We start from the raw sequence: 22,359 nt of genomic DNA on the forward strand, positions 1-22,359 counted from the left end.
TCAGAAAATGACAGACTGAAGCAAATTTCCAGGCCCAGACAATCTGAAAGGTCGACAGGAAGGGTCTATTGCACCAGGCTGGGAGTGGAGCACAGTTTGGCATGGGCCACACTGGCTCCATCGGAGTGGGAGGAGGACTCAGGGGACTGAATTGCTGGCAGCTCCTGTGGATTCCAGACCCCACAACCCACAATGCTAAAGACAGCTTCACAGGTCAGTGGCAAGGGTCCCTCACCTGGCTGAGAGGGGAGCATGGTCCCAGCCTAGCCCCATCCAGGCCCCAGACTGAGCCCCAAGGTGACTAGCCACTGCTGAAGCAGAGGATGTTTTTGGAGCCCTCCACCTAACAAAGCTCAAAAGTCAAGTAATTGGCTGGGAAAATGAGCAAACAGAAGGAAAGAAACAGACTCTAGATTTTTACTTATTTTGTTGAAGAGATATTTTCTTATGTTGTTGGTAACAAGGAAAATAAAAACATACAGTCAGAAGAAGACAACAAAGTCAAAGTTCCTGCATCCAAAGCATCTAAGATGCTTTTCATTCAAAATTCAGCTCCCTGTTCTAGTCCCCATTAGACTGTTATCAAGTGGTACTACTTGATTTTTCTCTCTCCTGAGACTTCAAAGAGATTCACCAGCCTCAGTCTTCATAGCAGCAGCTAATACAGAAAGAGAGCACTGCACCCAGTTATGAAAGTATTTTTAAAGGACAAGATTCTAGAAATCCACAGTGTTGTAAGAAAGGAAAACATTCTTGTGATCAATTAACTTTATTATAAGGCATAAGCGTAAGTGAAGGTATTGTGGGGAGAAAACAAACCAAACATAATTAGAATAACCCAGGCTGGCAGAGAAGATTGTAGGATGTTTATTTCACAACCACATTGGCCTCATGGGGATCCAAGGCATCTCTTCATAGAGTGACCAGCCAGAGAGTGGGAGAACAGGATTTTAATTTATTTCGTTACAATGAACTTTCCCATTGCATAACTTCTTTTGCTAGCTGTAGGAACAACACTTAGGTTTGGATAACATCTTTCACGGTCATCAATAATTTCAGCCAAGCAGGCTGTAGCTACAGTACCTAGGAGAAGTGAGGTAGAGATGGTATTTGAAAACTTTTAGAAACATTTCTCAGTCAAAACCCAATTTACTGTACGCCTTTTCGAGATATCATTTATTCCTTCATACAAAATCCATGTATTAAACACTTTGTTAGTCTGTGCTTACCTCCATTTAGCCATTCCTAAACTCAGTTCCCCCCAAATGCCTCACATTTTTCTGGTCTCTCAAATTCCCCCCTCCCTCTCCTCTTGGAAACCTCATATGCAAACTGTGTAACTGAGCCTGCAGTCTAGATTCTATTCTTTAGATTCTGTTGCCAAGGCTGTTCTTCCCCATTTCCAGTAGATCCTCATCTTCCTTCCTTGTGGCATCTCCTGCCTTTCTCCTCTCCTTTTTGCATAGCCCTCTGCCCCAGACTCCTTTTGATTCTCTCTCTCTCTCTCTCTCTCTCATCCAGCGTCTATGAATCTTTTCTTACGTTGGCTGCATATATTCCAGAAGAAATTCCTTGGAGGGTCCCCTGGGCATATACAGGCTTCCTGTTGGAAAAACTGAGAACAACTGGTGTCTGGACTGGTATAAATAGAGAACTTTATCTGGGAATAAAGAGGTGGAGAAAATACATAAAAGTCATGGTAAGTAGGAAGGAAGAGATGAGAAGAAGAATCAATGAATCTGAAAACTTGCAGGCTGGCAGTCCATGAAGGGAGGGAAGGGGATGATCAGCCATCCATAAAGGAGTCATATAAGGAGAGGAACTCTGCTGGCACGTACTGGTTAGAAATTGACATTATTAATGAAACCTATTTTCCTTCCTACCAGTCCCCAAATTCCACTAGAATCATGGTTTAGGAGAAGGAAAGGGAATAAAGTATTAGATAGCACCTATTATATTCCAGACATGGTGCTAAGCACTTTTCCAAAGATTATCTCATTTGATCCTCACAACAACTCTGAGAAGTAGGTACTGTTGTAGTCCCTATTTTTCATTTGGAGGAACTGAGTCAATGAGAGGTTAACTGACTTGCCCAGGGTCTCACAGGTAACAAGTATCTGAAGCCAGATTAGAATTTTGGACTTCTTGACTCTAGGTCCAGTGCTCTATCTGCTGGGTTACCTAGCTACCTTTGTGTCATTTCTTTACCTCTAGATGGAAGCTTTGATGGGACTAGAACTAGGTGAAAATTTTTTTTTATAATCAATTTTATTTTATTTTCAGCTACAAATACTCCCAACTCTTCCCCCACCCATTAAGAAGGCAATAAATACAAACTCATTACAAATATGAAGTCATGAAAGACAAATTTCTGCATTAACCATGACCAGAAAAGAAAAGCAAGTGAAAAATATGAGTTAGTCTGCATTCTGAATTTATCAGCTCTCTATCTGGAGGTGAATAGTATTTAATATCATGAGTCCTTTGGAATTGTGTTGGATCATCTTGTTGATCAGAGTCACTACCTCTTTCAAAGTTGGTTTTGATGATAAACTAAAGATCATATAATTCAGATTTCTCATTTTACAGGTAAGGAAAATGGGGAATAGAGAGGTTAAGTAACTTCCTAAAGTTGCTTGTGTCTTTGTCTTTGTCTTTCTCTGTCTCTCTCTCCGTCCTTCACGCCCCCACCCCCACACCAAAACATGTACACACATATATACATGCACATACACACATCCATTGAAGTGCTAAGCATCCATGGCCTCTGACTCCAAATCCAGTGCTCTTCACTTATTTGCATTAGCCCTGAAGTTACTAGAAGCAATCTCTGGAAATCCACTGTTAAATTGTCCATAATATCTGGAGAGTGCTCTAGACTATCTTTTATTGGGATAACTACGTGACATAGTGGATAGAGTACTGGGCCTGGAGTTAGGAAGACTCACTTTCCTAAATTCAAATTTGGACTCAGACATTCACTAGTTGTGGGATCCTGGGCAAGTCACTTAACCCTGTTTGTCTCAGTTTCCTCTCCTATAAAGAGAGATGGTGAAGGAAATGGCAAACCACTCCAGTATCTTTGTCAAGAAAACCCCAAATTGGGACATGAAGAGTCAAGCATGAGTGAAACAATTGAACAACAACAGAGAGAAAACTCCCTGAGATGAAAGAATACAGAAAAGAAGTAATTATCATTGAGACATGGGCAGTGTATTCTAATACCACACAGTTATGAGGTGTCTTTTGAGACATCAAGGACATGGGAAATGTCTTACACAGGGCAAGATTTCCATAGAAAAATTTGGCCCCATTTAGTTTTTCCTGATATTACTTCAGGCATCAGTGTGGTTGGTTGCTGTTTATCTGTCCCTATGCCTAGGTAGGCAGAAAAAGGAAAGTTTGGTTGCTAGTATCACTGGGTGGGAGAAACATTTCTCTGAAAAGAAAGTCCTTCTAGTCAAAAATACATTTTATATCCTTCCCTCCCCCTCCAATTCATGTCCCTCCACCCTTCACATCATCTACTTCCACTTTCATGGTGTGTTACAAAATGTGATGGTTCTTTTTAAGGTACTCCCTTCATCAGTGACCATGACGCTCACTCCATCTCTCTGGCATGGATGTCTGGACTCTTCATTCTTACTCCTTTGACTTTTGAGATTTCCCTCTCCCTTCTCTTTTTTTTCTCCCTACATGTCTTCATTCTTTCTTCCCATTCTCCTTTTTTCTCCCTTTCCTTCATTCTTCTTTCATCCCCCTCCTTGAAGCTGAGTGAAGTCTGTCCCATACTCACCGCCACACATTCTTTCAGTTGAGTTGAAACATTACATCTTAGTTCCCTCGTTTCATTTACTTTAGCTGTTGGTAATGGAGACATCTGCACAATAAGTGGCTTCCGGCTAGTAATGGAGAAATAGATAATCAAGTCATCTCTCTGATAATCCTTATAACCTCTGCTAACCAATGGCCTCAGGAAATGGTAAAGGAATAGATAAATCTGATGAATGGAGGAGGGAGAGGGTGAAAGTTCAAAGAATAAATAGAGTAATCTCAAGGATATGAGTCCCTTTCCTCTTTGGGACTCTTACTGTAGTAATCCTTAATCCCAGGCACTATAAGGAAACTGAGGTCCAGAGAGAAAGTTGTGTTGGTCTGTTCGATCAAAGTGGTTGTTCAGTTGCTGACCAGATAGCAAATACCTTGACTATGGAGTAATTCTTTTCTTTTCTCTATGTCCCCCAAACTAGCCCCATATTATCCTGGGAAAGATACAAAATAAATATGGTGCCTGATCATTTTCTTACTTCCCACAAAACTGTACTTTCATGTTTTCTCTTCTCTGTGGCTATACTAGCCAAAAGATAATTGCTGACTAAGGGTCAAGACTCCTGGGATATGTAATCCTCTTCTTCAGCCCACTCAATGCTACCCTGAATTCTGAGGTGGATTCCCACATTAAAAGAGTAGTGCTGTTAGGAGCTGTCCTCAGGCCAAGGATCTGAGATGTAGAAACACTCATTATGTAGAAACAAAACCAAACAAACCAGAGATAGTAGGAAAATGCCCCCTTTTCTCCCAATTTCAGGCTCCAAGTAAACACCCCAGATGTGAGTTTTAGTGAGTAAGGAGAGCAATGATTTTCTCTTTCCATAGCCCTTCTTCCTCTCCTTTCCTGATGAAAAGACAGGAGACTTGATGGGTTCTCAGGTCGGGTGGAAATTAAGGCACAGGATAGGAATAAGAAGTCTGAGAATGAAGAACAGGCCTGTAGCTCACTTCACACTTTATCCAGGAAATCCTGTTTCTATGTGGGGCTATTGAGACCATCAGAGACTAGGTAAAGAATTTCTGGGGCTCGGACAAAGATTCACCTATCTATGGGTTAGAAAAAGTTTCCACTGGGGATGTATAGAATCGAGGCATTGGAAAATAGGTACCCAGTGGATAAATAAGTCCCCACAGGAGAAGATGTGAAATTCCCAGGTTGGGAGGTGAGTTCTTCCTGACAGACAATGAAATGGTATCAGTGTGAGGGGTGGCTTACTTATCATATTCATCATCTTGTCCGGTGACTAGTTGTAGGCAGAGACTCAGGAACAAGGCAGTAATGCTGCATCTCACTAGTGCCTGGAGAAGAGGCATCTTGTAGGATCAAAAGGGTGATGTCCAAGCCAGCTGGGATCCTAGATGGGGCCACTACTTATAGTCAGAGGAGGAAGGTAGAAGAGCAGTTGGGAAGGATAAAGAGTCAATCAGGTTTGCCTGCCTACCCTGACTCCTCCTGATCTGCCCTTGTTGCCATCAGGTTTGTTTTTCTGTAGGAAAAAAAAAAAGTCAACATACACTGTCATTGGAATGATACCATCCTGGTAAGGATTAGCATTGTCCTTCCTTGTTTCTCAGTGTCAGAGAGTCCTTAGGCTATAGGAGACCTTGAGAAAAAGGACAGCTACTCACCTACTTCCTATAAGTAGGACTTTTCTCCTTTTGTCAGTCATGGGAGAGTAGAAATGTCATAACAGAAAAGTCAATGGACTGGGAAATCGAAGATCTGGGTTTTTGTTCATATTCTGCCATTTACTCGTTGTATGATCTTGAACTCTCTGGGTCTCAATTTCCTTACCTGTAAAATGAGGAAGTTTGACTATATAAATTCTAAGATTCCTCTCATTTCTTATAACCTACAGTTTTTCATCCAGGGAGAGTCTTTTCTGTCTTCTTTAAGTCATCCATTTTTAAGTTTCACACAAAGACGCTCTCCAGATGCTGTATGTTAGAACATTTTCTCTTTATTTGTTCCCATAATGGGCTAATCTTTAGGGATTTTTGTTATCATAACACATACTTTTCCTTTCTTATCCTGCTCTTGAGTTATGAGGGGCTGCTTCCAGTGACCAGTGCCTACTCTGTTTTCCATGTGTAGTAGGTTCCATGTGGTGAACCTCTGTGTGGATACAATCTCTGCTTTTTTTCTGTAGAATTTCCAATCCCAGGCAGTGCCAAGCTTGGAAGATAATTTGACCTTGACCATTACTCTAATGAAATCATTCTAAGTCCTACTGATCACAATGACTTTTAATATCTTATGTCTGTTTATTTTGTCCACCCTCAAACTCTCACTCCAATCTCCCAAGAGGTGTGGTCTTTTCTAGTTAGGGGACACTGGCAGTTGAGAATTATAGCCCTAGATTATCTCTTCAGTGGTCCAAGAAAGGGCACCAATACCTTGCTCTTTGGACTGACTTCTCTACTTTGACAGATGTATAATCTCATATATGTTAAATTCATTATGTCAAAATTCATCCGTTCTTGTTCAATGCAAATGCTTGCCTTGCCATAAATACAATGTGCTTGTCTTGCCAAGAGTTCATTGTTTAATGTTCACTCAAGGTTTTGTGTGAATAACAATGTAACCTTCATGCTATCCATTTGATATTCCTCATTCTCACCATTTGAGTGGATCATGATCTTTTCTGATCAAATGCCATGTCTTTTATGCCACTTCATGCATATGTCATTCAGAATAGACTGTAATCCATTTACATTCATAATATAACTCTCTTGCTATTTCTGCCATCTACAATAAATTGCTTGCTGCTTGTGGTATCCCATGATTTATGGCCATGTAGCTTCACTCAAGGACTATAATTGTTAAAAGAATCATTTTTGTTTGTTTCAAGGGTCACCTTGGGACTTTGGGAAGTCCTAAATAGTTTACCAAATGGAAGCCATCCAGCTTTCTTCCTCCTATTTAATCTCGGCCTTAGCTAATTTTTCATCTGTGGTTTCTGTTTGAGTTATGGGCACTGATAGATTAACTCAACTGTCTATCTATCCAAGTTTTTATCCTTGCCTATACGACAGGTGTTTTCATTCGCCTATTGTTTTCTCTCTATGTGAATTAAGCCAAACTTTTTTGAGTGGAAATCCCTTGTGTCTTTAATTCCCTTATTTTATTTGGGAGCTTCCCCCTTAGATTAGTCCTACCCCACTCAGCATTTCCATTTCATGTTCCAAATCTCTTATTTGCCACCTCCTTCCTTGGTACCTCCAAACAAAGCCACATGTTTCATATCCATAAATAATGTTCAATGAACTCTACCATTTCCCTCAAAGTATCACCTCTACATATCTCCTTCCTTAAAGAAGTCATGACTATTCATTTCCCCAATAACCTCATTTCCTGCTCAGTCCTTCAACCTTGTAATCTCATTTCCCATCCTCATATCTTGACTGAGTCTTCTGTCTTTATTTTTAATAAAGATCTTTTAATTACAAAATCCTAAGACTTTTGTCAGGTCACATCCTTCTTGACCTTTAGGCTAGTTTTGGCATTGCTGATCACTTGCCTCTCATGGATATCTTCTCTTCCCTCTGATTATATTCCTTCCTTGTTCCTAATCTTTTCTTCTCCATCACCATAGTGTTGCATCTTAAAGAAAGACAACTAGATGACCCAGTGGAAAGAGAATGGAGACTGGAGTCAGGAAGGCCCAATTTGCAATCTGGCCTCAAATAGTTGCTTGGTGACTTTAACTACTCCTTGTTAGTGTCCTTTGCTGGCTTATTATCTATGTTGTCATCCTTAATCATGGGTGCACCAAAGTATCCCTCGTCTTGTTCTTTCTGTTTACATCCTGTCTTGGTGATCTTGTCACCTCACATTTCTGAAATTATCGTCCACTCTCAAATCTATTTATCCAGTGCCCATATTTTTGCTTGAACTACATTTAGATGTCTCCTAGGTATTTTATACTGCAGCTATACAAAACAGAACATCTTCTCTTCCTCCTCAGACCTCCCTCTTCTTCTTCTAAACTTATGCTTGCCCCTTCTCAATCTTTCTTTTTATCTTCCAATATTTCCCTTTCCAATAAGTTGACGTCTTGTTGATTTGACCCCCTCTTCCATCTATATCTTTTCCTCTGTAGTTTACTCTCATAGTTTAGACCCTCGTCACTCTTGCCTAGCCTAGTGAGAGAGCTACCTACTTAGCCCTGTTTCTGATATCTATTTTCCTTCTTTTATTTTACCTATTTGCCAAAACAATGTTCCTAATGCACAAATTCAGCCCTGTGCAAGAAACTTCAATGGTTTCCTATTGTCTCTAAAATGTAAATGAGATGTAATTTTAAATTCTTTGCAATCTATGTCTTTTTACCTTCCTAGATTTATTTCAAATGATTCGTCTTTTACCATTCTATTGTATCCAAACTAGCTTACTTGCTGTTCCTAGTAAGTGAAATTCCATCTTCCATTGCTATAACTTTGCTTGGGCTGTCCACCTTCCCTGGAATGTTTTCTATCCTTAACTTGATCTCTAAGAATAATTAGCTTCCTTCAGTTAGTCAGTTAACCAATGACCATTTCTTAAGTGTCTACCATATTTCTGGCACTATGCTATGTATTGGGGGTATACAAAGAAGCTGTAGACAAGTTCTGCCCTCAAGAAACTCACAATCCAAAGGAGGACATGACAAATAAATATGTATTCAAACAAGCCATATACAGGAAAAATAGGAAATGATTGAGAGATGGGAAGCCCTAGAATTAAAGATGAGTAGTGAAAACCTCCAAAGGAAGATGGGATCTTAACTGATATGTCGGTGCTGAGTTCATGTGCCACCTTCTCCAAGAAGCCTTCCTTGATCTCCCTCCCTATTAGTGCTACCCCCTCCTCATATTATCATGATTTGTTTATCAAGTCAGGTGTTGTGTCTCCTAGTATTATGTAAGCTTCCTGAGGACAGGGACTCTTTTGATTTTTGTTTTACTATCTCCAACTCCTATCACAGTATCTTTCACATATAAGGAATCTAATAAATGGTTGCTGAAACTGAATTGAAATCCTAAAATTCCAAGCATGCAATGAATGTCTGCAAGCCTGTCTTATAAGCATATTTGGATTGACCAAATAGTTGTACCTACTCCTCAACTACAGATAGAATAGGTACATAGAAGTAGAATCTGAAAGCTGTGAAGATGGACTTTGATGCAGTGGTAGAGGGCGTTCTCTCACATTCAAATGTTTGATTTCCTCTAGTTTCTATTCTGTTGCACTAACAGTTGTGAGATTACTGTGTGAACCACATGGTAGTGGGGATAGGGTGTAAGGATAGAAATAACATAGGCTTGTTATTAAGAAGCTTCAATCTTTACCTGTGGAAACCCCTTTTCAAGACTCAGCTCAAATGTCTTTTCTCCCCAAATAATCTTTCCTGATTCTCCCTCATCATGTCCACATTTAACTATTTTTAAAAATGTAATTAATTTGTTTTTAGTTTTCAATCATTGTGTCCATAAGTTTTGAATTTTCTCCCCCTTCCTTCCCCCTCCCTCTGTGAGATGTCATGTAATCTTATATGGGTTCTACACTTACATTCTTATTAAACACATTTTCACATTAGTCATGTTGCACAGAAGAATTAAAACAAGTGGGAGAAATCATAAGGAAAACTAAACCCAAAGAAAACACATCAAAGAGAAAAATAGTCTGCTTCATTCTTCATTGTTTCCATAGTTTTTTCTTTGGATGTTGATGGCATTTAGCCTCAAGAGTCCTTTGGGAATATTTTAGGTTAGATAATGTTAAATAATCTTCAATGGCTCATTGTTGCATTCAGAATAATGTTTGCACACTGGCTACAGATTTTGGCCTATTCTTCCAAATCAACTGTTTTGTACTTCTGCTCAATTTGAGCCCTTCTTTTTTGCTAAGCTTTTCTTTCTGTTCCGTGAGCATGTACACTTATTCCTACCTGTATGTCTTCTTCCTGCTTATAATGTTCTTTTCTCCATTTGTTCATATCCTACTCAACCTTTAAGGCTCAGCTTAGTCAGTCTCTCCTTCTCAAGGCTTTCCCAAAGTATTTTTTCTCTGAACTTTCGTAGTATTGTCATTTTGGGAAGTTACATATAAATTTACTTTAAAAAATAATAAACTGTTTTTTACATATATAGTGCATTTCCCAAAAACTTTTTGATTAAAAGTATCACATCTTGAATGAGTTCTTAACTTTATCTTCTGGGTACCTCCTTTCACTAACCTGAATATAGGCATGCTCAGATTTTCTGTCATGGAGTACTGTATTGCCAGTCATCTAGGTGGGAGTAGCCTCATTTGGCTGCTATGTCTTTAAAAATGGAGAGACAGCACCTATCACCTGCTATTACCTGCTGTGTCCAAAGGGTGAAGATCTCAATTGACTCACATCAAGGACATTATGAACTGAACTGATGAGAGGGAAAGTAGTTTTCTTCCCCTGCTACCTTCATGTTTCAGTAAACTAATGTGTAAACAATATTACCTGGGTAAACAGACATGCTCCAAAGGCCTCTTAAGGGCTTCTCTCTGTTTGGGGAAATGTTTATGTCTAGCCATTTCCTGATTACATAGAATATACACATCAAGATACTGAAACATGAATTCATGCAGTTTTTTCTTAAAGGTGGCACTTGTGTACAGAAAATAGATGACTACAGGTTCCAGAAACTCACCCAATAAGGTCCTCCAATAGCATTTTGAGACTATTTCCCCAGCAAATGGAGATTTCTCAAAATCTCATAATGAAGCTGATGTTTCTGATCTAAATCAAGAGTTTTTAACCTGGGATGGGGGGAGGTCTATGAACTGGTTTTTTTTTTTTAATTGTACTTTAATGTAATTGGTTTTCTTCATAAATGTATATATTTTTTTAAAAAAATTCTTTTAAAGTGTTTATTCAGAGACCCACAGCTTTCATGGAAATACTAAAGGAGTTCATGAAACAAAAAAAGGCTAAGAACTCTAGTTGAATAATCAATTTGTAGTAATTGGCTAGGAACTCCCTGTGGAACACACACACACACACACACACACACACACACAAACACACACACATATCACAGGGACTAGTTGAAAGAGGTGACTATTTGTTATAGTGATGCAGTAAATATTGTCTAGTAATGTTTGAACCTAAGTGTGGCATGCCCAGTAGAATCTGAATCTCTTTGATAGGTCTATGTATTATCATATGTTGATGTGTCACTACTATTAGTATTTTCTAGTGAATCTTAAGAGATTTAAAGCTTAAAATAATAGAGAAAAAGCATATTTATTCTAATACTTATAAGATATGCATTGATGTCTCATACTGTAGAATTTGATACACTGACAGGTTGTGAAGCACATGAGAGTTCTGAACCAACCGCTCTCACTAGAGTATGGGGGTTTATTAAATATTATACCATTATGTTGGGTTTTTTTGCATATTGTGTACCTAGATTATTCTAATGATTGATTTTTTAAGCAGTGTCACATATCAATTTGATACCCAGTATCGAATACTTTTGATGTTTATTGTTGTCTATTCTTAAATACAAAACTACTAAGCTTTCTTCCTTCTTATTTTCATTAATTTCCTTGAGATTCTTGGCCTTTGGTTCCTCCAGATAAATTTTGTTTTTATTTTTTTTCTAGTTCTAAAATCTATACTCTTGGTAGTCCAATGAGTATGACATTATATAAATTAATTAATTTAAATAATATTATTAAGTTTTTTGTATTGACAGTCTAATCATGAACAATTTGTATTTATCCATTTATTTATGTTTTCTTCATTCTCATAAGGAGTGCGTTATAGTTGTATTCATATAGTTCTTATGAGTACTAAATGAATGTAGTACCATATGTAAGTATGCTCTCAAATATTTTATACTTTCTGTAGTTATTTTGAATTTCTATTTCTATCTCTTCATGGTTTGGTTTTTTGTTTTACTTTGACTGCATTTTTATAATTTTATTTTTATGATGTACTTAAACAACACAAGAAAAAAATGAATTTTTCAGTATACAGTAGAAAAGAAAAAGATGATTATATCTGAATCAGTAAATATCTGTTATGTAGCTGGCATTTTTATAAGGTGTGTAACAAATTCACTGTTGCTTTCAAACTTGTACTGTATTTCCATCTTTTCTATCTTGTGTCTTTTCTTTTAAATGATGCAACAATTTTGCCTTCATTCTTTCTGTTTGCGTGTGGCAATAATATTGCTATTTCCCTTTTCTATATGGCCCCATTTTTTAAATAAATAAGAAGAAATCCATTTGAAGGTCTGGTAATGGTATTTATGCATGTCTTAATGAGGGTTTTGTTTCTCCTTTTATATAGTGCTTTAAAGTTTGCAAAGTGTTTCACACATATGATTTCATTTTAACCTTACAACTTTTGGAAAAAAGCATTATTGTTTTGCCCATTATACAGATGAGGAAACTGTGGTACAGTGCGTTAAGTGACTTGCCTAGAACCATCAACTAAGTGTTGGAGGCTGGATTTGAACTCAGGTCTTCCTGACTCCAGGAACAGCAATCTCCCCTTTATATTGCCTCTTTTTGTAGTGTGGTCATTTGTCTGAAATATCCAAGTTATTGCATGTACTTCTACCTCAAGGTTTTGCTAGAATTCAGATTTCAAAATGTCTCAAACTGAATTCATCACCTTCACTAAAAATCATTTCTCTTTCTGAGTTTTTCATGTGTATTTCATTTTTCTCCCAGTCACCAACGTTTAAAACCCTAGGCAATTGTGATTCCTTTTCCTCCCTCCTACCCCAATATCTTTCTATTCTTTCTTTGAAATGCCTCATACAGATGTTTCTTCTTTACTATTCCCAGTGTTTTCACCCAATTATTGGTCTTTATCACCTTTTTACCTGGATTATCTTTATTAAATCTATTTAATAATCTCCAGATTTTTCCCTGATTATTGCAATCAGAAGTGATTTCTCACTCTCTTGAGTATTTTTTCTATATCTCATATGTAGTTCTGAGAATGTTGAGCCTTTTTATTATAGCTATTTCTGTGTAGTTCTCATTTCCCTTAGTTCTGTCAGATTTTTGAGAGAAAAGAGCTTGCCTTATTCCTTTCTCTGCACCCTAGAAGAATGCTCTGTACTTAGTATGTTCTCAATAAATATTTGTAGAATAAATGAGGCAATTAATCTTCCTTTGAAATGATGGCAGGTATATTTCACAATCTCAAAGGAAAAGACAGTTACCCAAGATAAACTGGGCTCATATACCTTAATTTAGCTTTAGTCTCAAGCCAACTTTAGTTGCCAACCTTCTTTACACAATTTTAATGGCAAATGCCCAGAAGAAGTTTCTTACAAGACTGGCCTTCCAATGCCTTCTACTTTGAGATCCCTGTTTTATAGAGGGGATTGTTTGGCCAGACATTGACTTTGAGAGGCAATTTTCAGAGCAGAAGGATCACTCAAGTGATCATGAAAAAGTCAAGTTAATCGTTGCACAAACAGTTCTGGGGCTTCATGGCCCCTTGTGGAATCTTATTCTTCCCTAGTTTTAATGACAATATTTGACAACCTGATCTAATCTGTGAAAATGTCAGGGGGAGTGTACTGAATCACATTTGAATTAGTGACCTAAACATTACTTGTAATAATTCTGTTCCCACATTTCTGAAAGTGTGTCCAATGAAATGGTAGGTTAGATATATGACTTTGAGACACTGTCATTTTTATCCTCAAATTCCATCAACAACAAGCAGAACACAAGCATTGATTAGGATCCTTTTATGTGTTAGACACTGTGCTCGATGAGTGGGCTTCAACAACTATGTGGAACCATTGACTTTCTTTTTTTTAAAACTAATTTTTATTTTTTCAATGAACAAGGATGCATTTTCTTCCTCTCCCACTTCTCAGCCTATTAAGAAAAAAGTCTTATCATTAAATATGCATAATCAAGCAAAACAAATTATTGTATTGACTGCATCTAAAACAGTACCTTGATTCTGGTTCTTATGTCCCTCACTTCTCTATTGAGAGAAGAGCAGTTTTTCATCAGGAGTCTGGAATCATGATTGGTCATGCATTGGTCAAAGTTCTTAAGTCTATCCAAATTATTCGTCTTTACAACGTTGTTCTTGTATGAATTGTTCTTCTGGTCATCAACTTTCAGTTTCAAAACTTATATATGAATAAGTATCTGGAACTAAGGTTGATTGCAGACCACTGTCACCAGACATAAGTCTTTGGGATTAGGGACACATGCAAGACTACCTTGGAGACAGGATGAAATTGTCAAGAGTACTGGAGTTGAAGTCAAGAAAACTTGGGGATGTAACAACACTTTTCATGTAACCATGGCCAAGATACTTAACATCTCTATTCCTATATTATCTTATCTGTAAAGATGGACATGATGACCTCTAATGTCCCTTACAGCTCAAAATCTATGATTGTGTTGTTTTCTTCTTTTTGTCTGTGTCTTCTTGAAGAGTTCCATGGCAGCAGGAAGATGATGCCACGATTTGTGAATGAATTGCTTTTAAGTGGGGAGGGGGTCTGTGCAAAGTCACCAGCCTCACTTTCTCTTCCAGAGCTCTCTGAGCCCAGTGGCAAGATATTGATCAGGGCAACTGCAGATGACTCCCTATGATCATGTAAGAGTTTATTTTTATGGAATCCTCACCGTTCAAAGGAATGGAATCTTAGAATCTAAGAGCTGTAAGGGACATTGAAGATCTTTGTTATATCTAAACAAAATTCTTTGTATAACACATCTGAAAAGTGGTCATCCATTCTCTGCTTGAAGAGGAGGAATCCATTATCTCCTGAAGTAGTCCATTCTTCTATTCCTGCCACTAAGGTCTTCCAGCTTTGAGTAGCTGATTCCTATGATCCTTTCATTTTTACACATTGGAATTGTGTAGCCATTCTCCTCACTCAAGGTCTCCTTTTGGTTTTTGAATGCAACTTTTATAAGATCCCTCCCCAATAATATACCTTCAGAAGCTTTTTCTTTATCCCTCAGTAGGACTTTTATACCCTAAATATATGAACAGAGCCTCTCATTTTATTACCTCCATCAATAAACAATGCACTAAGACAGGGTGGTTTGGCAAGCAAAATGTTGGTCTTGGAGTTAGGAAATCCTGACTTCAATTTCAATTTCAATTGTCACTTCTGATACTTCTTAGCTGTGTGACTATGACAAGTCACTTTAACTCTTTGGATCTCAGCTTCAGCATCTATAAAATAGGGATGATGATGAATGTAGCATGAATTTCCCAGGGTTGTTGTGGGGCTCATGAGATTATGCACTAAAGTACATGATTGTGAATCCAAGAGACTGTATAAATTTCAGCCCATTTTTAATCATTTTCTGCTAAAGAGTTTTAGCTAAATTTTCTTTGGTTGCAAGTACTTTGGACTGATATGAGGGAGAACATTTCATTTCTTATGTTCTGATGGATATATCTCTGAGTATTCTCTCTGGAAAGCCTTTCCTTTTACATGAACTGTAAAGGAAAGTGCATAGTGTTATTTTACTGTACTTTGATCCATGTGACCCTTTGAACACTGCAATGTCCAGGGCCTGAGGTAGACTAATATAATAGCACAATAAGCATTTGCTGCCCCATAAGGCTATTATTTCATGCTTTAGCATATTCCTCATATGTTTCTTAAGCTTTCCAGATTCTTTCCTTCAGGAGAATAGGAATGTAATGGGGAGTATTCTTTAGTTTTGATGAGATGTATATAGGACTACCTAGAATTTCTTTAAAAAACCCCAAAAACTTTGACTTGTAACTGTGCCATCTAAAGACAGGAGATGTTGGCTCTGAGATCAGTTTGTTGGGCAGGAATAGATACATACATTCTTATTCTTTTCCACTGTGTTGCCATACTGTAGCATCTTACAGGTACAGTGGAGACAGTGCTGAATATGCAGCCAGGAAGAACTATTTTCAAGTCTGACCTGAGGCACTTGCTAGTTGTGTGACCCTAAGCAAGTCACTTAACCTTTTGCCTCAGTCCTCAGTGGTAAAACAGGGCATAATAATGGCAACTACTTCTTAGGGTTGTTGTCAGGATCAAATGTGATAGGTAATATTTGTACAGCACTTAGCACAATGTACAAGGAAGATTAATTAATGTTTGTTTCCTTCCTTCATCTTTATGAGATCAATTATCCGGATTTCCTCAGTTTTCCCCTAACAATGGCCTCTTAGACTTCAGGATCTGTTGGTCTCAGATGTCATTGGATTATACTGGTTCCTCAACTTCATACTAGACAGTTGGCATGTTCATATTCTCTGGGTAGCTTGGATAGGCCTGGAGAACTGATCTCCGAGCTCTGGAGAGGGAGTACATGCTATGTCTATGCCTTGGCATTACTATCTGACTTTTAGATTCAAGACCTCATGTTGAAATGTGGTTGAGGAATACAGCAAGGGAAGATGGACCATTAATTGGTATTTGGAGAAATTGGAGACACTAACTTCAAATAATTAAAAGAAAATTTATTCTAATACATTCCCTAGTTACTATATTGCTAAGTATTGGTGGCACTCTCGGTGGTGGTGAGAAAAGTGCAGACAAAGGATAGTGGCAGACCAAAAGAAATTAAAAAGCTGAGAGGGTAGAAGAAGTTACAGATTAGAGTCAGAACATCCTAGATAGGCTGTTTTTCCAGTGCCCCTGCTCTCAAATAATGTCTGCTCTCATCAAGCTCAAAAATCTAATTGGGGAGACATTAAACCAACAAATATCTGCAAATAAACTACAGCCTTGACAAATAGGAAATAGTTAAAAGAGGGGATGTCTTGGAATTAAGAAGTTGGGAAAGGTTTTCTGTAGAAACCTTGTTGAGATTTAAAGGAATCCAAGGAATTCTGTAGGCAGAGATGAGTAGGGAGATTGTTCTGGGAGTGGGGAACAGCCAGAGAGAATGCCCGGACCTGAAAAGTGGAGGGTCTTATGCCTGTCACTAGATCAAAGAGTACACATTGAGGAGTAAGGTGAACAAAAACCTCCTCCTCCTCCTTCTTCTTTTTCTTCAATTTTTCATTGACAAAATTCTTTGTATGTGTGATTTCATTTGATTTTCAAAACAATGTTGTGAGGTAAGTCCTATTATCATCCTCTTTTTTCAGATGAAGAAACTGAGGTTAGTCCAAGTGACTTGTACACAATCACACAACTTGTTGCCTTCCAAGTTTGCATACATTGATCTTTGATGACAGAACTGTTAGGTTCCAGTTCTAAAGTTCCAATAAATGTATTGTTACTGTTATTATTAATATTATTATTGTTTAGTCTGGTCCTCACTGTCTCATTAGATCAGGAAGTGCAGCATGTACTCATAGACTGATCCTAACATTATTGTCATGGAAGTTTTATTCTTTTTTTTCCCCCAGTGTTGATATGTTTACCCCTTCTTTGGCAGATTGCTGTGGACCTCCTCTCTTGGGGAGGGGGCCTCACCATGATGGACTCTGTGTGGACACACCCAATTGGCTTTATCCATACTACAGTTCAGGATGCTTAGTCTCAAGACCCACTAGTCTCAGCCTACCCAGAAGGAGGACGTTACAGGCATATCCTACCATGGCTGGATTAATTATTTTGTAAGCCAGGATTTTTTCCTGGGCTGGTTTGTTGTTATCCTTCATTCTCAAAGAGGATCAAAATGCGTCACTGTGTTGGGATCAAGTACAGCATGCATGACTTGGCTGATCAGACCAATATAGGTGTGGAAGACTCTAACACAGGTTGGGCACAAATAGTCCATATGAAAATTTTGGATGGAAGTTTCTCCAAATTTGCATACCTTATGTTTCTTTTCAGCTTCTACAATTCTGCTTTGCTATAGAGAACAGTGCCTCCTTTGATATGGGCCTGCCATGATGGATTAGATCATGATCTAATCATCTTAACCTGCAGGTCCTATACTTTTCTCAAGTTCAACGTGTCAAAAATTATTTAATATCTTGCCCCATATCTTTCCCTTTCTTGCTGATTTCTTTTGAGGATGCCATCCAGGCTTCATTCTTTAGACTTGTAGTTTTAGAGTCATCTTTAGTTCTTCCACTTTCTTCTCTCCACTTCTCTGAACTCATACACCTTATTTTGAGTCCTCAGCACTCTTTGCTAAACAACTGCCTTCTAATTAATCTAGTCCTCTCCAGTTCATCTTCTATACATCTGCCAGACTGATAGTCCTAAAGCACAGATTTGGTTGCATTGCTGTCCTGCTCAGGAATCTTCTGTGAGATACTATGCCAGTGTCCCCCTTGTCTTAAATCAATTCCAGAATTCTTCAGAGAGACTTTGAGAATGTCCTTGTAGTTCTTCTGCTGACCTCTGTGTGAGAACTTGCCTTTTACGAGTTGTTTGTAAAATAGTCTTTTAGGCGAACAAATTTTTGGCAATCAAACAACATGGCCAGCCTATTGGTGTTACACTTTCTGTAGTAGAGTTTGAATGCTTGACAGTTTAGCTCGAGAAAAACCTCGGTGTCCAGGACTTCATCTTGCTGGGTGAGCTTTAGAATATTTCTAAGACAATTTAAATGGAAGAAGCTCCCTTTCCTAACCTGGCATTTATATACTATCCAGATTTCACTGGCGTACAACAATGAAGTCAGTGCAATGGCTCTGTAGACCATGAGTTTAGTAGGCAGTAATACCTCTTGTTTCCCACACTTTTCTTTGGGGCCTCCCAAACACTGAGCAAATTCTGGCAATATGTGTGTCAACCTCATTGTCGATATGTACATCCCTAGAAATTATTTTGTCAAGGCAAGTGAACTTATCTGCAGTATTCAAAATTTCTCCATTTGCTATAACCCATGGTTCCATATATGGAGGGTGTGGTTCTGCTTGGTGAAAAACCTCTCTTTTGTTGGTGTTGTGAGGTCAAAATTAACAGAAGCAGCAGAGAATTGATCCATAGTTTGTTGCATCTCAGTCTCAGAAGTTGCACTGAATGCACAATCATCTACCAATAAAAAGTGATACCCCAAATCTCCCTCCACTTTAGATTTGGCTTATGGCCTTCTCAAGTTTATTGACCATCACTGAAGTAGCTGATCTTAATGCCATTTTTTCCTTGTTGAGTATGTCTGATAACATTGTTGAAATCATCATGCGAAAAAGCATGGAAGCAAGCCCTGCTTCACTCCATTGGTGACTAGGAAAGCATGAGAGCATTGTCCATTATCCAAATCCCATGTAAGCATGCTGTTATGAAACTAATCTATAATACTGATGAACTTCTCCAGGCAATTTTGCCAAGATCTTCTACAGGTTCTCACGATTGACAGCATCAAAGGCCTTTGGCAGATCAATGAATGTTTTGTATAGACTTAGTTTTGCTCTTGGCATTTCTTTTGGAATAGTCAGGCAGCAAACACCCTATCAACAATTAGTTGGTCCTTTCTGAAGCCACATTGGCTCTCAGGCAGATGAACATTATCCAGATGAAGCCTATTAGTAAAGACTCTGGTAAGAATCTTGCCAACAATGACTGAGAGACAGGATCCCACCACCTGCCCTGTCACTGTCACAGGACAACCTGTTTCTTTTTCCTTTATAGAGATGGATAACGAAGGCATTGTTTAACTCCTGAACATACCTCTTCTTGCCATGTAACCTAGAAATTTCAGTCACTTTTGAATGAGCAGTTTTCCCTCACCTTGTGAATCTCAGCTGGAATAGAATTAACACCAGGTGCTTTGCCACATGAAAAGAGCATAACTCAAAACCTCTTCTTCATTTGGAAGTTCAGTTAGAGAGAGATTGATTTCAACCTGGAGGATATAGTTAATGACTTCAGCCTTGGTTGATGGTCTGTTGAGGAAACTATGGAAATGTTGAACTCATGTCTTCAGGATCATGTCCTGATTATTCACATTATTCAATGTGGCTCCATCAGCACTGAGTAGTTAAGATGAACCATTGGTCTTTGGCCTATAAGTAGCCTTCAGGGCATTATAAAAGCACTTTGGATTGTTGCTATCAGTGTAAAACTGAATTTCATCTGCCTTCTTAGTGAACCAAGAATCTTGCATCTCTCTAAGCTTTGCTTGTATTTTACTTTCGATGAGGTGAAATACTATCTTCTAAGAGACAGATCAGCTATCCTGCTGCTAAACCCTGTGATGTTCTTGTTTTTCATTTAGCTGCTTCTGAATTCCCCTATCAATTTTGTCAAACCAGTGTTGATGTTTGCAAATGTTCTGGCCCAGACGAGCAAATGTGATGCTATTTATTAAATGTCTAAAAGCTGCTCATTCAGCTTTCCCTCCAAGTTAGCAATAAACTGTTAATGCACTCTGATGTGTTTCTCCACATTTATTCAGGCATTAAGTCTTCTGGTAGTCATTTTCCCTTGTGGCCACTGCTTTTGTTGAATGTAAAAGGTTAGCTTGGAGAAGATTAGTCTATGATCAGTCCAGCACTCTGCACTGCACATTGTCAGTCTCACATACTGCTTGTCTCTTCTCATTTCAGTGATGTAGTCTATTAAGTGTCAATAGTTTCTACAAGGGTGCATCCATGAAGTTTTATTGTTTTTAGGCAAAGAGATGAGTGTTGGTGATGGGCGAACCATGAGATGCACAAGTCTTCAGTAGAAAGTGACCATTACTGTTTCTGACTCTATTCTTCCCAACGACTCCCTGTCATATCCTAATAATCTGTGCTTACTATAGCATTAAAGTCACCAAGAATTACAAGCTTGTTCTCTTTTGTCATACTGACGATGAGGGTTTCCAGATCTTCCTAAAATTTTTCTTTGACTTCATCAGGGTTCCTCATGGTGGGAGAGTATGCACTGCCAATGGTGATGTGGCATTTTCTTGCAAGTGCAATCATCTTGTCATGATCCTGTCACTAGCTAAAAGCTAGTTGACTAGACTTGATGAGAGCTTCATGGCTCTCCCTATCACTGTGGCCATGCCAGAGAAATGTTTGCTCAGCTCTAACTTTGGTAAGTTGACCTTTATTGGTCAGCCTTAATTCACTCAGGGATACTATTGGGATGTAAAGACCTTCTGAGTTGTCTCTAACTAAGAGATGTTCATCTTTCAGGTCTACTACTGGTTTTCATGTTGTCCATATGTATGCACATATTCCATGTAGTGATAGTCAGTGGAATCATCTTTGCAAAGTTTTTGTACATTTTTTTTTGTTTCAACCATAGGATGGAATCCATGCCCACCATGATAAGCAGGTCAGGCTTCTTTTTAGAGAATTTTTAGAGCACCTTAAAGAAGGCTGCTCAGACATCCAGGGGGCTGCTGAATTCCACTGCTTCTTCAGTCCTGTGAGAAGGTAACCCTATGGCTTGTGTGGAGAACCTGTGCTTGGCCCTCTGGGTTCTCAAGTGCAGTCCTTTGAATCCAAACTTTATAGGGTAAATTCATTTAATGAAAGGATTTTTCCCCTTAATAAAAGTATTTATTCTGTGAAGTTTGGATTCAGTTCAAGGGCTGCACTTGAATACTTAGAGGGCCACATATGGCCTCAGGGCCTCAAGTTCCCCACTCTTGCCCTGGGCTGCCTGTGTGCAGGGTTGTGACTATAACTCCCAATGTATCTGCACCTGCTGCTTTGTCACTTACCTCTTGCACAGAACTTTGAAGTAAGTAAAAATGATAAAATGGTATGGATGATGTCTATTAGCTCACATATAATTTGGATTTAAATGAGGCAGAGTTGTGTGGAGTTGTTGGACTCACTCTTTCTTCCAGGATCATCAGAGTCCTATGGTAAGACAGATGTCAAAATGAGTGTTACTGGTTCAGGATGCAGTGGATGACCTTGGCATCTTTGATGTCTAACCAAACTCAAAGTGCTCCACCGTACCAGCTTCTACTACCTTCGTGGTCATTGGAACAAATTGTTCATATCTGCCCATTCTTTCAGGGGAAGTCTTTACATGTTAATTCACTAGTGTGTTTGAGAACCTTTGGTTACTCTCAAACAGGTTTAGCCCATCTACTGAAACAATTTACTAGGATGTGGCCACTGTGAATGCAGTAGCTTCTTGGATCCACTGGTGAGAGTTGAGTGGCAGATGGACACCAAAGGTGGAAAATAGTCCTAAAAAGGACTAGGCAGCCTTCACCCTAGAAGTACTTGAACATCCTCATGCCTTTTTTCTTCCTGAGCAGCCAGTTGGTATAGTGAATAGATTGCCAGACCTGGGGTTAGAAAGGCTAATCTTAAATTCAAATCTGTACTCTGACACTTACTAGATGCATGTCCCTAGACAATTCATTTAGCCCTGTTTGCCTCAGTTTCCTTTTCTGTAAAATGGGCTGGAGAAGGAAATGGCAAACCACCCTAGGATCTTTGCCAGTAAAATCCCAGATGGGGTCACGAGGAGTTAGATATGACCAGAACAACTGAACAACAACAACAACAAAGTTTTTCCCAACTTATGTCTCAGTTTCCTCTCCTATTTTATTGGGAGGATTTTCTCCCAGTTTTCTCAGTTATATAAACATACAATTTTTCCAAAGAGGCCCTCTGAAATATTATATGTTTATGTTACTGAAATCCT

At 38.6% G+C, this 22,359-nt stretch overlaps 1 protein-coding gene and 1 long non-coding RNA gene across 2 annotated transcripts in view; one reads left to right on the forward strand and one right to left on the reverse strand.

Moving 5' to 3' along the window:
* Positions 1-851: 851 nt before the first annotated feature.
* On the reverse strand, positions 852-5,212 carry PIP (prolactin induced protein). Its single transcript, XM_072652493.1, has 4 exons — positions 5,048-5,212; positions 3,797-3,902; positions 1,543-1,660; positions 852-1,083 (listed from the first exon to the last, which is right to left on the reverse strand). The coding sequence occupies exons 1-4, from the start codon at positions 5,143-5,145 to the stop codon at positions 956-958; spliced, it is 450 nt and encodes a 149-aa protein (XP_072508594.1). The 5' UTR covers positions 5,146-5,212; the 3' UTR covers positions 852-955.
* LOC140533127 (uncharacterized) overlaps positions 1,618-22,359 on the forward strand; it is a 62,783-nt gene continuing 42,041 nt past the window's right edge. Inside the window, exon 1 of the long non-coding RNA XR_011976808.1 lies at positions 1,618-1,699. This is a non-coding gene — a long non-coding RNA (uncharacterized lncRNA). The remainder of the gene's footprint in view (positions 1,700-22,359) is intronic.

Source organism: Notamacropus eugenii, chromosome 3 (assembly GCF_028372415.1).
Source record: "Notamacropus eugenii isolate mMacEug1 chromosome 3, mMacEug1.pri_v2, whole genome shotgun sequence".
In the NCBI taxonomy this organism is placed as follows: Eukaryota; Metazoa; Chordata; class Mammalia; order Diprotodontia; family Macropodidae; genus Notamacropus; species Notamacropus eugenii.

Excerpts from the sequence above, each read along its gene's own strand:
- PIP (XM_072652493.1), bottom strand. The coding sequence starts at position 5,145 with ATGCCTCTTCTCCAGGCACTAGTGAGATGCAGCATTACTGCCTTGTTC. Across the intron at positions 3,903-5,047 it reads CAAGATGATGAATATGATAA|CCGGAAGCCACTTATTGTGC; the intron begins GTAAGCCACCCC and ends CTCCATTACTAG. Across the intron at positions 1,661-3,796 it reads AACTGAAAGAATGTGTGGCG|ATAAAGTTCTCTATTTATAC; the intron begins GTGAGTATGGGA and ends CTTTATTCCCAG.